Consider the following 15,061-nt stretch of genomic DNA (forward strand, 5'->3'; position numbering starts at 1 on the left):
TGCAATAGATATTGATGGGCAGTTTGCAATGACCAGAGCTCAGAGAGTTCGGGCTGCCATGTTTCCTGAAACTTTAGATGAAGGCTTGCAAATTCCATCCACACAGTTTGATTCTGCCCATCCCACAAACGTGCAGCGCTTGGCTGAGCCTTCGCAGATGCTTAAACATGCCGTGGTGAACTTGATAAACTACCAAGATGATGCTGAGCTTGCAACCCGTGCTATCCCTGAGCTAACCAAACTACTCAACGATGAGGACCAGGTATGTATTACCATTGTGACTGTTTAATCCATTACAGCTATATTAAAATGTCAAAACGCTACATTAAAATATGCCAAAACGCTACATATCTGTCTAATCTAGAAGCCATTAGGTGGTTGTGCTTTATGCAGCTCTTTTTTTTTTTCCCCTCAAAGTTGCCTAAAGCAGGCACTGTGATATATATAGAACTGAGGCATTTTATTTTTCTTAGGTTGTTGTCAACAAGGCCGCAGTTATGGTCCATCAGCTTTCCAAGAAAGAAGCCTCCCGCCATGCCATTATGCGTTCTCCACAGATGGTGTCTGCAATTGTTCGGACAATGCAGAACACAAATGATGTTGAAACTGCACGGTGTGCTGCTGGAACACTCCACAATCTTTCTCACCATCGTGAGGGCTTGTTGGCCATCTTTAAATCTGGAGGCATTCCTGCTTTGGTCAAAATGCTCGGGTATGTGTTCCTAGCTATAAGTTGAAATTATTATGGCTGTGTCTGTTTTTTAAGGTCCAATTTGGGGTATGGTGAGATGCAGGTTTTTTTTTTAATGAACAATTTGTATGAACTTGTGTATTGTATAATCATGAAAAAAGCGTTGACACATTTTGATCTGCGCAAACTCAAGGCTAGAGATGCAATTGGCTTTATTTTTATTTTTTTCTTCTCCCCTCTTGACATCTGGGGACAGGGGTCTCATTCATTGCAGATAAGTCATCACCCCCTATTTGTGCAGAGTGCAGAACTGGGCCCACCAGCACGTTCTGTCCAGACTTTATTTTAGTTTAGGTGTGAAAAGGGGAAGGTCTGGAGAGAATCTGTAATGAGGACTTTATTTACTCACACACAATCTGGTCACTGCCAGTAATGGATTGTTTTCTGAAAAGTTCTAAGATACCCAACTAGTTCAGTTGTACTTGCTAGTGGTTGAATGTTCCTGTGCTGAGACAAGGAAGACTTGTGTTCCCATTAATGAGCCTTGTAGTTTCATAAGGCAGTTGTACATTACAGTAATACCTTGGTTTACAAGTAACTTGGTTTAAGAGTGTTTTGCAAGACAAGCAAACATTTCTGAAAAAGTTTGCCTTGATATACAAGCAATGTCTTGCAATAAGAGCAAAATTCTGCAGAAAAGCGCCACCGAATAAGGCTGTAGCAGTGCGAGCGATGAGTCTGTTTAACGACAATGCAATGTCACATTGGATAGATTCCTTGTTAAGGTTTCACGAAATGAAAAAGATTCCATTGAGTCAAGAGATAGCAGTGATTCCGTTAGTGATAGTGAAAGTCGTCCTAGACTATAATCCTCCTCTCTCGTCCCCCTCACCCCAGCCACGGAGGTACCGGTAATTGGTTTATTTTGCTGTATATTTTGTACAGTATTGTAATCATTTTTATATGAATATTTTTGGGTTGTGGAACGAATCATCTGAATTTCCATTATTTCCTATGGGGAAATTCGCTTTGATATACAAGCGCTTTGGATTACAAGCATGCTTCCGGAACGAATTATGCTCGTAAACCAAGGTATTACTGTACATAGTATTTGAGGTTGAATAAAGACACATGTCCAACCTAGTGTGTGTGTGTAAAATTCCTTGTAGCAGTGACGGCGAACCTGGTTATTCTAAAGCTATGCATACTTTACAGGTCACCAGTGGACTCTGTGCTGTTCTATGCTATCACAACACTGCACAATCTGCTGTTGCATCAAGAAGGGGCAAAAATGGCTGTCCGCTTGGCTGGTGGTCTGCAGAAAATGGTTGCCTTGCTGAACAAAACAAATGTCAAATTTCTAGCCATTACCACAGACTGTCTTCAGATATTGGCTTATGGAAATCAAGAAAGCAAGGTATGTGTAAATTTTAAATGCTTTTAGGAATTGGGAAGAGTAGCAGTAGATGTAACGATTTAAAAATGTTTTGTAAAGTGTGGTTAATGCTGCACACTTTTAGCTTGACGGGGCGGACTTAATTCGGCAGATATAAACCTTTGCTTTAAAGAACTATGAGGTGAGTGCTTTTCACTCACCTCATAGTTCTAGCCGACCTGTCACATGTCGGCTCAATAGATCGGGAGGTGAGCGAACACATACCGGCGTTCGCTCACCTCTTGATCCTGTCACAGCTCTCTGCTGTGACGGGGGGGCTGGATTCCCCCCTCCCCGCTCCGATCTGCCGGCGCTGACTGGCGGAACGGACAGACTCGTGCAGCTTGGCGGATCCCGGCATAATTGTCTGTGGCATCTCAGTATACCTCGAGCTGTAGCTCGCGGTATACTGAGCTTAGGGTGACTGGAGGATGTTAACTAGAACTATGGGGAAAAGCCTTAACCCCATAGTTCTCCTCCAACTGCTCGGTTTGTAATCTTTTTAGTGACAGATGTAGAGGTGACTGTATGTGCTTTAATACTTCTAATGATTATTCTGTCTCCAATTACCTTTATTTTCTCAAATTACATGCAAACCTGACCTGTCCAGCAAAAGTGACCAAGATTGAGGCAAACGTTTTATGCTGCTGCCAGGTCTGCTTAAGCAGTTATGTTGCACAAACAAAAAAAAAATAATCTGGCAATGTTGTCCCAACCTGTGTGGTTGTGGTGTTTTTGCTTGCTTGCATTCATAAAATAATGTTTCTAATTGACTACTATCTGCTTTTACTTTAGCAAATATGAGTAAAGCTGTTTTATAACCACTAGAATTGGAGCTGGAGATCAAATGGTTTGTCTTCATGACCATTCTATTGATGTATGGTCATGTCTAATATATTTGCAAGCACTAGTTTAAAACTGTTAATGAATGCTATGAAACGTTTTGTTTTTGTTTCCCCCCCCCCCCTGTAGTTGATTATCCTCGCAAGCGGAGGACCTCAAGCCTTGGTGACAATAATGCGCACTTACAGTTATGAGAAACTTCTGTGGACCACGAGCCGTGTACTGAAGGTTCTTTCTGTATGCTCCAGCAATAAGCCTGCTATTGTTGAAGCAGGTGAGTGTTTTTAGGTGTATTTAAATCTAAAATGATTTGGTTTTCTCAATTTTTTTTATTTGTGTGGAAAGTACCTTTTCTAATTTTGTGTATAACACATTTTAATGGCATAACTTCATTATTGGACACCACACATCCTTAGGGTAGTCTGGGTATCTTTATAAACTTCACACCCCATAATTAAGTCCTGTAACTACTAGCAAATATCCAACTTCTGGTAATCTCATGGTGTCGAAAGAAGAAACTACAATTCGCGATTACCATGCAAAGCTAGATAACCTCTTGAAGTTCATTTTAAGGCTAGTGAAGGGTCACTGCACCTGAGGCCTTGTTCACACCAAATGCAGAGCAGGTCTGCATGAGTTTCTGCACACGCAGTGCAGTAGGTTTTGCTGCGTTTTTGATGCATTCCGGGCCATCCGGGTAAAAAAAAAAATTTTTTTTTTCGTTTTAAAATGTGCTTTCAGTGCGTTCCAGAGCAGGTAAAATAAGGCCTGCTGCAGTTTTTTTACCTGCTCTGGAACGCTACGATGTGAACTGGAGCTAAAAAATACAATTGGAATACATTGGACGTGGTTTTGCACCCGGCCTGTAACTGCTCTGCTCCTGGAATGCGCTTGGTGTGAACAAGGCCTAAAGGTAGCGTGCCAAAATGGCTCCTTGGTTAAAAAAAAAAACTCCAGTAGCTTAGAAGCACTTGGGGTTAAATGTGATGGAATGTGAATGAACCCTTTAACATGTGCCCGTAAAATCTTTTTGAAGTTTAATATGTAATGCATGGCTTAATCATTGCATTTTTTTTCTCCTTTTTAGGTGGCATGCAAGCTTTGGGCTTGCACCTCACAGACCCAAGCCAACGTCTGGTGCAGAACTGCCTATGGACTTTAAGAAATCTTTCCGATGCTGCAACTAAGCAGGTATATGTAAGTTTACATTTCATTTTTTTTCTCATTTGGGACAAGCTTTTTTTTTTTTTTTTTTTTTTTTTTTTTTTTTTTAAATGTAAACACACTTTTTTTTTCTGGGGGGATTTTTTTTTCCAGTAATGCTGACACACTCTTATTTTCCAGGAGGGAATGGAAGGTCTTCTAGGAACCCTTGTTCAACTTCTTGGATCAGATGATATCAATGTTGTAACTTGTGCAGCTGGTATTCTGTCCAATCTCACATGTAACAATTACAAAAACAAAATGATGGTCTGCCAAGTTGGTGGTATTGAAGCGCTGGTCCGCACAGTTCTTCGTGCAGGAGATAGAGAAGACATTACTGAACCTGCTATCTGTGCTCTCCGTCATCTTACTAGCCGGCACCAAGAAGCTGAGATGGCACAAAATGCTGTTCGCCTCCACTATGGACTTCCAGTTGTTGTAAAGCTATTACATCCGCCTTCTCACTGGCCGTTAATCAAGGTAAAGCTACAAAGTGTTAGCAAATCGTGTTGGAAAGTCAGGGCCTAACTTTTCTAATGAAGACTTGATAAATGTATGTCTAAGGTGCCACATAAAAAGGTAACAAAATGGTGGGTTTTTTTTCTCAGGCCACTGTGGGGTTAATTCGTAATCTGGCTCTTTGCCCAGCTAATCATGCACCTTTACGTGAACAAGGTGCAATTCCAAGACTGGTCCAATTGTTGGTTCGTGCACACCAAGACACACAGCGCCGCACATCCATGGGTGGAACACAGCAACAATTTGTGGTATGTATTTTGTGCTTTGTATAGTAAATTTCCCATAACGTCTTCCAGGACAGCATCACAAGATGGAATCTCCTCCCCCACACACAGGAAACACATCACTTAATTTGCTTAAAAGACCCTCCTCTCCTCCACTCCCTCCTTTTGTGTTTCCTCAGTCAAGCTGGGGAGCGCGTCACAGAACGCTGAGAGGGGCTTCCATGTGGTGATGCTGCCCGGGAAGTCTTTTGTTTATGGCTGCCTGTGTAAGGCAGAGGGTGTAGGTTTGCCTACCTTGTGTGAGCCCCAGGGATTCTCCTAGCGCTGCAGGAGATGAGGCTGGCTTCCTTTCCCCCTTCAGTGCCCAGTGCGGGCCGGGACCGGGAGGACTAAACCCCCTTCCATTAGGTTCCATTATAGCATATTGGCCTTAAAGGGAGTCATACTAGTTTGCATAGTGGGTAATCTGTCCCTAACAAAATAGGGTAAACTGCCTGTGCGATAGCTATCCTGGTTACCTGTCTAAATCCTGATAGCGATAAATGCTATTTATACTTAAAATGAATCTGAAAACCTGCTACCCATCACTGATGAAAGACTACAAGTTGTGCGTTGCGCCCCCCCCCAACCCATTATAGAAATTGTACTTTCTATGTTATGTAAGCTTTAACCTGTAGTATTTGTTCTGTAGGCAGTTCAATGAACAGTTTTTTGTTGCTTTCCTTCACCTTAGTCCAGGTCCTGTCCACTTGTGCTTTCATTTGTTTCTAGTAAACAGTCAGCTGAACTTCACTTGGAATCGGATCAGAAATTGCTTTCAATTGGTAATGCAGCACTTTAGATTGAAATTACCCGGGGGGGAAAAAAAAAAAAATCAATCTTAATTGTTTCACTGCCAGTTGAAGCTATTTTGGATTTGGATTTTCACTCCAATCTTAATTGGTCCCTCATTGGGGGAGTAACAAATCTATCTGTACAATTGTTGTGGTAAAAAGCTGCTGGAAAGACACAGTAACCCCGTTTATGATCAACATGCGTGATGGCTTTTTGGTGTAGTTGTGGAAGTGAACGGATGCAGTGTTTATAGTACAGGATAAGGCTCAATTCACACTAAGGGCGGTTTTTGAACTATTGTGCGTGTGTATGCGCCTTCAAGTCTTTTTTTTGTGAGCAGAACATGGTGCGTTGATGTACATGAAAATTACAACGCATGGTTTTGTTAAGCATTTTGACAGCTGTGACAATACACAGGCCTAAAAGTAATTTTAAGGGAAAGATTCACTACTGTGTAAAAAAAACTTGCCTTCTCCAGTACAGTAAACTCTGTTGTAGCTTGCAATGGGATGTATGTGTATAGTCATCCTGTGCATTAGGAAGCAGGCTTTTACTTGGTGGTCTGGTTTTACAGGAAGGTGTGCGTATGGAAGAAATCGTTGAAGGTTGCACAGGAGCCCTACACATTCTTGCACGTGATGTACACAACAGAATTGTGATCAGAGGCCTGAATACCATTCCATTGTTTGTACAGGTAAGTGTACGCCTCAACTGTGACTTTTGATGTAGCTTAAAAACTTTGAAAGACCTAAAGGTGTTTTATTCTCTCCCTTCTAGCTTTTGTACTCTCCTATTGAAAACATCCAGAGAGTTGCAGCTGGTGTGCTTTGTGAACTGGCCCAAGACAAGGAGGCTGCAGAAGCTATTGAAGCTGAAGGAGCTACAGCACCACTTACAGAGCTGCTTCATTCACGAAATGAAGGCGTCGGTAAGAGGGTCTTTTTAGGATGAACTATTCTGGTCTTGAGCTGATCTGTGATATCAATATTGCGTGGTACAGAAACTGACACGCTACCCCAAAAGTGTATTTCTGCTGTCTGTTTAATAGCGTCCACATGGTCTACTCGGGATGTTGGCTTTTAAACCATTAGAATGCAACTGAATCGCATGACTGGCCATAAAGGGGCAGCAAATTATAGCCGTTCTTTAAATTGTCGCAGCTGCAGATGATTTGGTCCTTATTGGATTCATTCACCACTGTTCTAACCTCTCAAGACCAACTGTACAAATTAAAACATGCTTTTTTTTTTTTTTCTTCTAATGTTACCCGTATTACTTTTTTACAGCAACATATGCAGCAGCTGTGCTGTTCCGTATGTCTGAAGACAAGCCTCAAGATTACAAGAAGCGGTTGTCTGTTGAACTGACCAGCTCTCTGTTCAGGACTGAGCCCATGCCTTGGAATGAGGTTTGCGCCTATTCTTTTGCCTATGCGTTAATCTAATCTTGAAGTATTAATTACTAAACTTGTTTGTTCTCCCTTCCCAGACTGGAGATCTTGGTGTTGATATTTGTGCTCCGGGAGAGACTCTTGGCTACAGACAAGATGGTGAGTTTTGTTTTGCTGGCTATATATATATGTGTATGTGTATATATCTCTATCTAGATGGATGGTAAAACAAACTTTAAGGCCTTGTTCATGCCAAATGCAGAGCAGATCCGCTCAGGTTTCTGCACGTGCAGTGGGTTGTTCCCGCTTTTTTTGATGCGTTCCGTTTTTTTAGTTTAACATGGGCTTTCAGTGCGTTCCGGGCGTTTGCATGCGTTCCAGAGCTGGTAAAATAGGGCTTGCTGCAGTTATTTCACCTTCTCTGGAACTGCACGCTGCGATGAGAACTGGAGCAAAAAATACCATTGGAATACATTGGACGCAGTTTTGATCCGGTCTGCACCTGCTCCGCTCTTGGTGTGAACAAGGCCTAAGGGAAATCCTCCACTGCTGGCAGCACATATCTGATGCTTTTTGGTGCCTGAATGTCAGGCCTGTTCTCCGTTCTGGAAATACAGTCCATGGGTGCTTTTTTAAGTGCTCAGGTTTTGCCTAGCTTTCATGGGTCTGTGACCCACCACCTAAACATTGCTCTTGGTTGGCTCACTGGCCAAAGACCTTTTTTTGAAAGTCAACACGTGTGCAGGTCATAAGTTCCAAACACATGTTTGCTCTGGATAGGCAACAAGGCAGTAAAAGCTGGATGAGCATCCGGTAGACAATTTGCATTTTTAAGGGTGTTGCAGCGCAGCGTTATTGCTTTGATCATCTAGATCTGCATTGTAATAGTGATGTAATTCCTGTGCAGGGGTGAATCTGGTGTGCTTAAGGAAAGGAATCTTCATTTTTGCTTGGTTATTGGAAAGTATCCTAGTGCCTTCAGTGATTAGATTTTCTTAAATATATTTTTTAACGTTTCAGATCCCAGCTACAGATCTTTTCATGCTGGAGGATATGGGCAAGATGCAATGGGAATGGACCCAATGATGGATCATGACATGGGAGGTCATCATCCAGGAGCAGAGTACCCAGTTGACGGTCTACCAGACTTAGGCCACGCTCAGGATCTTATGGACGGACTGCCACCAGGCGACAGTAATCAGTTGGCCTGGTTTGACACGGACTTGTAAATATATATATTTTCGGTGAGTATTGCAGTTAATAAAGTGTATATTAATAAGAATAAATGTTTTAATATAGTGTGATCCTGGTGCTATAACATGTGCCATCTAATGAAGGTGTAAACTATATAATGGCTCCCCTGTGATGTTAGTAAAATGCTGTCTTTGTGGTACAACTTTTTCGGTTCAGTATTTTGTGAGTGGAGTCAGTGCATAGCAAAATGAATGCTCGTGGAGGATCTAAAATATACAAGGAAGTTGGAGAAATTTGGCTGCATCACTCCATTACATTTCTCTTCAGTCTGTAAAGCCGTTACTTATTAAAGAGAAACGGTTTTGTGATTCATGTGACTGACTGTATATAACATTATAGTGGTATTCAATAAAATGGTTTGTGTATATTATGTAAATGGCAGCAGCAAGTTTTGTAACTCACACATGCAGGCTTTTCTTGCTGCATAGTAGTAAAACTGGCCACTCAGGGTGTGTTAAGCTTTGTGCAGGTTTCTAAACCTTACCACAGAATGTTAATCTTTTCTGTCTAGGGGTAGGCTTTATATGTAGTACAGGGTTTTATATCCTCTCCAGATGCCAGTGTTTGAAGAGGTGCTCTGTCCATTTTTAAAAATGGTCAACCAAGTCACCATAGCAACTATACTTAGTGCCACAGTTTGCTGTTCGAGCTACGCTCCTATGAAATTCACAGAAATTACTTGTGATTGCAAACCTTTTGTAAGGACTTTATAAAATGAGGAAGTTTTATTATGTTCTTTTCTCTTGCAGTTATCGTCAGAATGAATTTGCATTGTGATTGGCCTGTAGAGTTGCTGAGATGGCTCATGGGGTGGGCTGGTTATCTCCAGAAAGTGCCTGACACACTAACCAAGCTGAGTTTCCTATGGGAACAATGGAAGCTAACTTTATGTTCTGGTCCTTTTTTTGGTCGGAGGAACAATACCATTGGATTTTGGAAGTGACTCGTACATCAAGAATGCACAAGAATAGTTTGCAAGCTGGAACTTATCAAAACACTAGCCTTGCTTGTTTTAAATAACTTTTTTTTTATTTTTAATTTTTTTTATCTCTGTAATGGTACTGACCTAGCTTGCTTTTCTTAGTATTTTAGATTTATTTTCCTTTCTGCGGTAACATCTTAAGTCTCTGTAGTGTTCAGTTAGTGCTTATTGCTAAAGCGGTTTCTAATTTTTAAGGATCAAGTAAGTGTAGAACACTAATTCATAATCACTCTAATTGTATCCTGAATAAAGTGGAACATTGTGTAGCCTTTTTGTATAAAAACATAGACTAATAGAAATGGTCCAAAAAGTTTTCTTTTATTATGCTTAATAAGCAGATGGATCGATTTTTGATCAAAGCTTTTATCTGGGATATGTCTGGGTAGGGGCCAGTAAGAACTTATTTGGAACCTGTAATGGACAGTTTACCAGTTGCCTTTTATCCCAAAGTTATGTACTCTGAGGCCACAGATGCTTAATGAAAATCATGAAAATGGCTCAGAAGAATTAAAGTGGACTTTTAAGCATTCTGCTGTGTCAAGTTATTTTAAGCAAGTCCATGTGGAATGGGTTTCTGTGGTCTTAAGGAACCAACCTAAATGTTTGTAAATGGAATGAACAAAGTAAAGTTATTTTTAAATTCAGATGTGTAGTTTGAGCAAGACTATCATTTCTCCACTGTTGTATGAAATATATGCTGCTGTTCTCCTGTACATTATGCTATCCATTCTGTGATCTGCTGGTGGGTTCCAAAGCAAACTTGCCTTGACATATCCATATTGGGGGGCATTTTTGAAGGACTAACAAAATAAAAGGCAAAAAAATGCATTAGGACTGGTTGAGAGTATAGTGTGAGTAAACTATGCATTTTGTTGCACTTGATAGTCAGCACAATGCAGTGTGAACCAGCCCTTAAACACTGAAGTTGCAAAAATTCATATAAAAATGTGACGAAGTCACAGAATACATATGCAGCCAGAAGACTTGACCTCAGTTCTCCAGTTACAGCAGTAGTTGTGCAGAGTCTGATTTGTACAGTCTAATTGGCACCAGAGTTGGTGCTTGTTCACACTAATTGCAGTGCGTTCCAGAGCGGGAGCTGCTGGAACAGAATTGCTCACGAAACTTCCCCCTGCGTTCTAGGAGGGGGCATGGCGGTGCATTGAAGTCAATGGCAGCGCAGCCACGCCCCTCCGCCCGCTGTGCGATTGGACACGTGGCAAACCATTGCCTGCGTTTCAAAAATGGAGCAAGCGGCATTGTTTGCAGTGGAACAGAACACAGACAATGATTTGCCACGTGTCCGATCGCACTGCGGGCGTGCCTGCGGTGCCATTGACTTCAATACACCACAGAGGAAGTTTTGTGAGCGATTGTGGTACGTTACGGCATCTACCGCTCTGGAACACACCAATTGGTGTGAACAAGCCCTTTGATCCACTATTCTCTCTCTCGGCTGACACACTGCCCCATGCCTTGCAGTAAAAGGCTGTGTGAGGGTTTTGTTACCGAGATGTGCTGCTCTACCAACAGGGGGCCCCCCCCCCCCCACCCCTTGTGTTCGGACAGCTGCTACGCAGCATCCCTCTATCAGCTGATAGGAGGCGGTTGGAAAGTCCTTGTATGAACAGAGCCAGAAGCCAATGAGCTGCCAGCTGTTGTATGAAGACTTTTTCTGATTGGTTCCTTCGACCAGCTGATCCAGGGATGCCTGCGGCGGCTCCTGTCGGAATACATAAGCATTGGCCTTAGAAGGATGTCTAAAGAAATTGGCAGTGTATGGCCACTTGAGTATTTTCAAGCAAAGATCATGACAGACAGAGGTATCTCAATGTAGCTATTAAAGTGTGCATTCATTAGGGCTTTAATCCTTGGTGGTTTTTCTCTCCCCTGACACATCTGTCCTACCATGTAAGGAGAGGGTCATCATGCCTCTTTAAAATGCTAGCTGCTTAGCTGCTGACATTTCTCTATTGTCCAACTGATAGCAGTATAACCCCATACTTGTCTACAGAGGAAATGGACACTAGGCACACAACTGAAGGCCATTCATACCAACTGCTGTGCAAAACGGTAATCACCCTTTTTTTATATCCTTTTATTGAAAGGGCACAAGTGAAATGTCATCCAGTTCTACGGGCACAGTGGGATGCGAGACAGTTGTTCCATGTCACGTCCTGCTGTGCTGAAAAAAAGGTAAGGCATGAATTTGCTCACCACTGTGTTCCCACTGCAATGTGGTGGTGTGACTGGTGCTATTCTGTGACGAGGCAAATTGCCTTCTGTTAGGAACAGCCAGTGCAACCCTAAAGGATACAACCCCTCACACTTGCTCAGTGTCCTCAGGAAAGTGGATGTGTCTTCTTCAGCTCTACTAGTCTCTTCATTTTAGAATTTTCTACCTTCAGCTGCTGGTAAATTCACACTACATGTGTGACATCCTGGAAGTCTCCAGTCATCCCATCAAGCACAACATTCACCGGTTAATATACTGGAAGTCGTTCTGTGACTGTCCTGCAGATGACAGTGACATCCTAGCTCAAAAGATTGTATGTTGACAGTGTGTGCAGTTGGCTATGGTCTCTACTTTAAGACTAGCCACGGTTTCTTCCCTGACTGTTCTTTTTAAACCTCTCCTTAGACCTGGCTACAGGAGAAATAATGGAAGTGAATATAGCTTTTGCTGTGTTTCTTGCTGTTCTTATACTGGGTAGTACGCTTGGGATTGTACAACGGACTCTTCGATATGTAAGGCCTTATGAACACGGCCATGAAAATACATGAGTCCAGATGCCTTTGGAGCATGCTCTGCTTTGCTATGGCTGAATGCACACCTAGACGTTTAGCAGCATCTAGGTGCATTGTCTAGTCTCTGCTTACAAACAAGTATTTTCTGTATCCTGGGACCATTGAGCCAGGTTTTATGCAGCTGAAGGCATGTAAAGGCTTCTAAATGTGACAGCCCAGTAACCGCTAACATTGGAAAGTGATCTGGGAAGCAGAACAGTTGTTTATACTCCCTAGATAAGTTCTTGTGTTTTAACACTGGTGGCCCATGTACATGAGGCCTAAAAAGTTTGTTCTGCAAAAGATTGATAAATACGATTGGTTTCTAACAGCTCTACTACTAGCCAGTTAATGCTGCCACTATTTTAGGCCAGTGCCCACTGTTGTCGCTGCAGCCAGTACTGAAATCAACATTCTTGAAAGGGGGCTTGGCATTTTTAGTTTTGCATTTCTGTAGGACACTGGCAGCAATAGGCCTACTGTGTAGTGCCAATCGGGGACCTAATTTACCCATTGTGCTATACTAAGCTTCGTGTGGTAAACATTGTGCCTTCTGCACTCTTTACTACTGTCATCTGTATCGTCTGCCACCGACTCCATTTGCTGAACAATGTTACTAGTATGAAATGGTCTTCCGTCTAACATGGTATTTATCTAGGCTAGATTCTAATTGATTCAACATTCATCCAAGGGGCCGTCTTATCAACTGTGTTGACCAGATGACTGTCATTAAACCTTCTCTGCAATGCAGCACTGGGCTGTAGCTGTTATGTGTTTGGAAACCTTTTTCTGTTCAGATCTGCAAAGTGTTCTGACTTATGAGCTGGCCGGTGGTGTAACTGTAAGAACACCTTTTGCTGGTGTTTTGTAGGAGACTCTTAAGAATTTCTTCCAGCAAAGTTCAACAGATTCAAGCCTATAGATAAATGCACCCCCACATGTGGATCCAACCTTACCTTTTCCTTTTACAGGTGGGGTGTAGTCTCAAGGCTTTTGCAGTGACTTGTTTTTTCACTTTGCATCTACCTGAGTTTCAGAAATGTTGGTTAGCCCTCCTGTTCCAGAGGGTTATCACTTTTGGGTTTATTTTCATAAAAGATTTGCAGTGTTGTGGGTGGGGGGCACTTTTTAGGTTTGCAGTGTTTTATTCAAATGTGTTTACAGTTCTGAAGCAAGCTTTCAAGTCATTCTGGACTTGAAACATCTACACCTTTCTAACAATCTGTAGGGCTTTGGATTAAATCTACTTGTTCACTTGACCCTGTTTATTGGGGAGATTTCTTGCCTTTCAGATCAGTCTATTATTCGGTTACTTGCCACCATTTATTTTCCAGCCTTTTCTGTGGACTTTGCCTCGGCTCTGAGTGTCAAGGATTTACCGGTTCTGGATCTTCATCTCTGATGTATTCCATCACATATTTGGATACTCTATTGTTGCGAGAGCAGACTTCCTTAATCTTTGAAAACAAAATGTGTTGTGGATGCTGGAGCCTTCCATGTGAGTTCTGGGACTTGCAGTTCTGTTTTTTTAATTACACTACTGACCTTTACAAAGAAACATTGCCACAGCGTGGGCCAAATCCAGTCTTTCTCTGGACAAGATGAATCTTCCTTTCACGCTGGACATTTGGCAGGATGGATGTAACCACCTGTGTTGTGATTGAGTTCTAGTCAGTTTGAAAGAATTCAAACAACATCCAGGAGTTGGGCAATTTCTCGGTTATTAATTTGTTGACCCCACACCTCTTATGGTGTGGGGTCAGTCTTTCCTGCAGCATCACACAGATTAATGACACTACCACATCTGGTCTGGGTCCAATCCATGCCACAGCTACCCCAATCATTGGGGGTGAGGATGTGTTGGCGACAGAAGCAGAATCTGTCCTGGGTGGAGTTTCAGTAATATCCAGTGTACATTCCCAGAGTGGAAATCTGGTAGACAGATTTTCTTAGCAGACATTTTTGCTGGGTTATAGTCTTTAATAGGAGGCGTTGGGGGATGCCGACAGTAGGTTTGTTAGCATCTTGTTTCAAGAAGAAGCTGGACAGGTTGGTTTGTCAGGGCACAGAGCTCAATGGTGAATGCAGCGGACACCCTGGTAATGTCTTGGGAGTGTTATATGCCTTTCCTCTGCTGTTACCATCTCTACTTTGACTGGAAAGCTATCCCTTTTAATCCTTCATTCTCCTAGCTCCAGATTGTGGTTTGAACATTTTGCTTGTCTATTAGCTGATGCTTTGTGGCCTCCACCAAGTCAGACAGATCTGTTATTAAATGGACTGATCTACCATCCTGCTGCTGGCTTGTTGTTGAACCCCAGCTTCTGAGAGACGGGCAATGTGCACTCAGTTGTCTCAGCCATGATTTAGGGCTTGTAAATTTACTTCTCACAAATTTTATCATCGCATGTGAGACTTGTTTTCACTGGTGTGAGTCTTTGAATTTCCTCATGTGCCTTTTTGCTAGTCCGTGTTCTTTCATTTGGCGCTAGAATTTAGCTCTTGGCAAAGGTCCGTCTGCTCTGCTTTTTTTTTTTTGTTTGTTTCATACTTTGTAGAGTTTCGCATGGTGCACCCCCTGTTCGGCCCCCTCTCCAACCGTGGTATTCAAATCTAGTATTGCCTATGTTCCAAAGCCCCACAAACCCTATGTTGATTCTACATGGGATGACATCTTGACATTGTTCTGTAGGGAAGCCTTTCTTCTGTCCACCTCTGCTAGAAGGCTCTCAATGTTGGCATTGTCTGGTAATGAGCTCCATTTGATTTTACACAAAGGCAAACTTGTTTTGAGACCAAGAACATCTTTTTTTTTGCCCAGGATGGTCTCAGCTTTTAACCTCAACATTTGTTTGCTTTTTCGTGTCCAGCTCTAATTCATCCTAAGAAGATCTCTTTC

General features: G+C 42.2%; 1 protein-coding gene across 2 annotated transcripts in view; it reads left to right on the plus strand.

Annotated features, from left to right (window-relative positions):
* The window catches only part of CTNNB1 (catenin beta 1), a 19,648-nt gene extending 9,749 nt beyond the window's left edge, over positions 1-9,899 (plus strand). Inside the window, exons 4-16 of one of the 2 annotated variants that reach the window (XM_018561071.1) lie at positions 9-262; positions 474-712; positions 1,907-2,108; positions 3,099-3,243; positions 4,057-4,166; positions 4,314-4,652; positions 4,781-4,939; positions 6,324-6,443; positions 6,527-6,677; positions 7,036-7,157; positions 7,238-7,298; positions 8,160-8,383; positions 9,143-9,899. In XM_018561071.1, coding sequence (XP_018416573.1) covers positions 9-262; positions 474-712; positions 1,907-2,108; positions 3,099-3,243; positions 4,057-4,166; positions 4,314-4,652; positions 4,781-4,939; positions 6,324-6,443; positions 6,527-6,677; positions 7,036-7,157; positions 7,238-7,298; positions 8,160-8,368 — 2,111 coding nt within the window. In that variant the 3' untranslated portion in view covers positions 8,369-8,383; positions 9,143-9,899. The remainder of the gene's footprint in view (positions 1-8; positions 263-473; positions 713-1,906; positions 2,109-3,098; positions 3,244-4,056; positions 4,167-4,313; positions 4,653-4,780; positions 4,940-6,323; positions 6,444-6,526; positions 6,678-7,035; positions 7,158-7,237; positions 7,299-8,159; positions 8,384-9,142) is intronic. The other variant, XM_018561072.1, reaches the window with a different exon arrangement.
* The last annotated feature ends 5,162 nt before the right edge of the window (positions 9,900-15,061 follow it).

The sequence above is a fragment of the Nanorana parkeri genome, unplaced genomic scaffold (genome assembly GCF_000935625.1).
Source record: "Nanorana parkeri isolate BGI_ZX_2015 unplaced genomic scaffold, ASM93562v1 scaffold498, whole genome shotgun sequence".
NCBI classification, from domain to species: Eukaryota; Metazoa; Chordata; class Amphibia; order Anura; family Dicroglossidae; genus Nanorana; species Nanorana parkeri.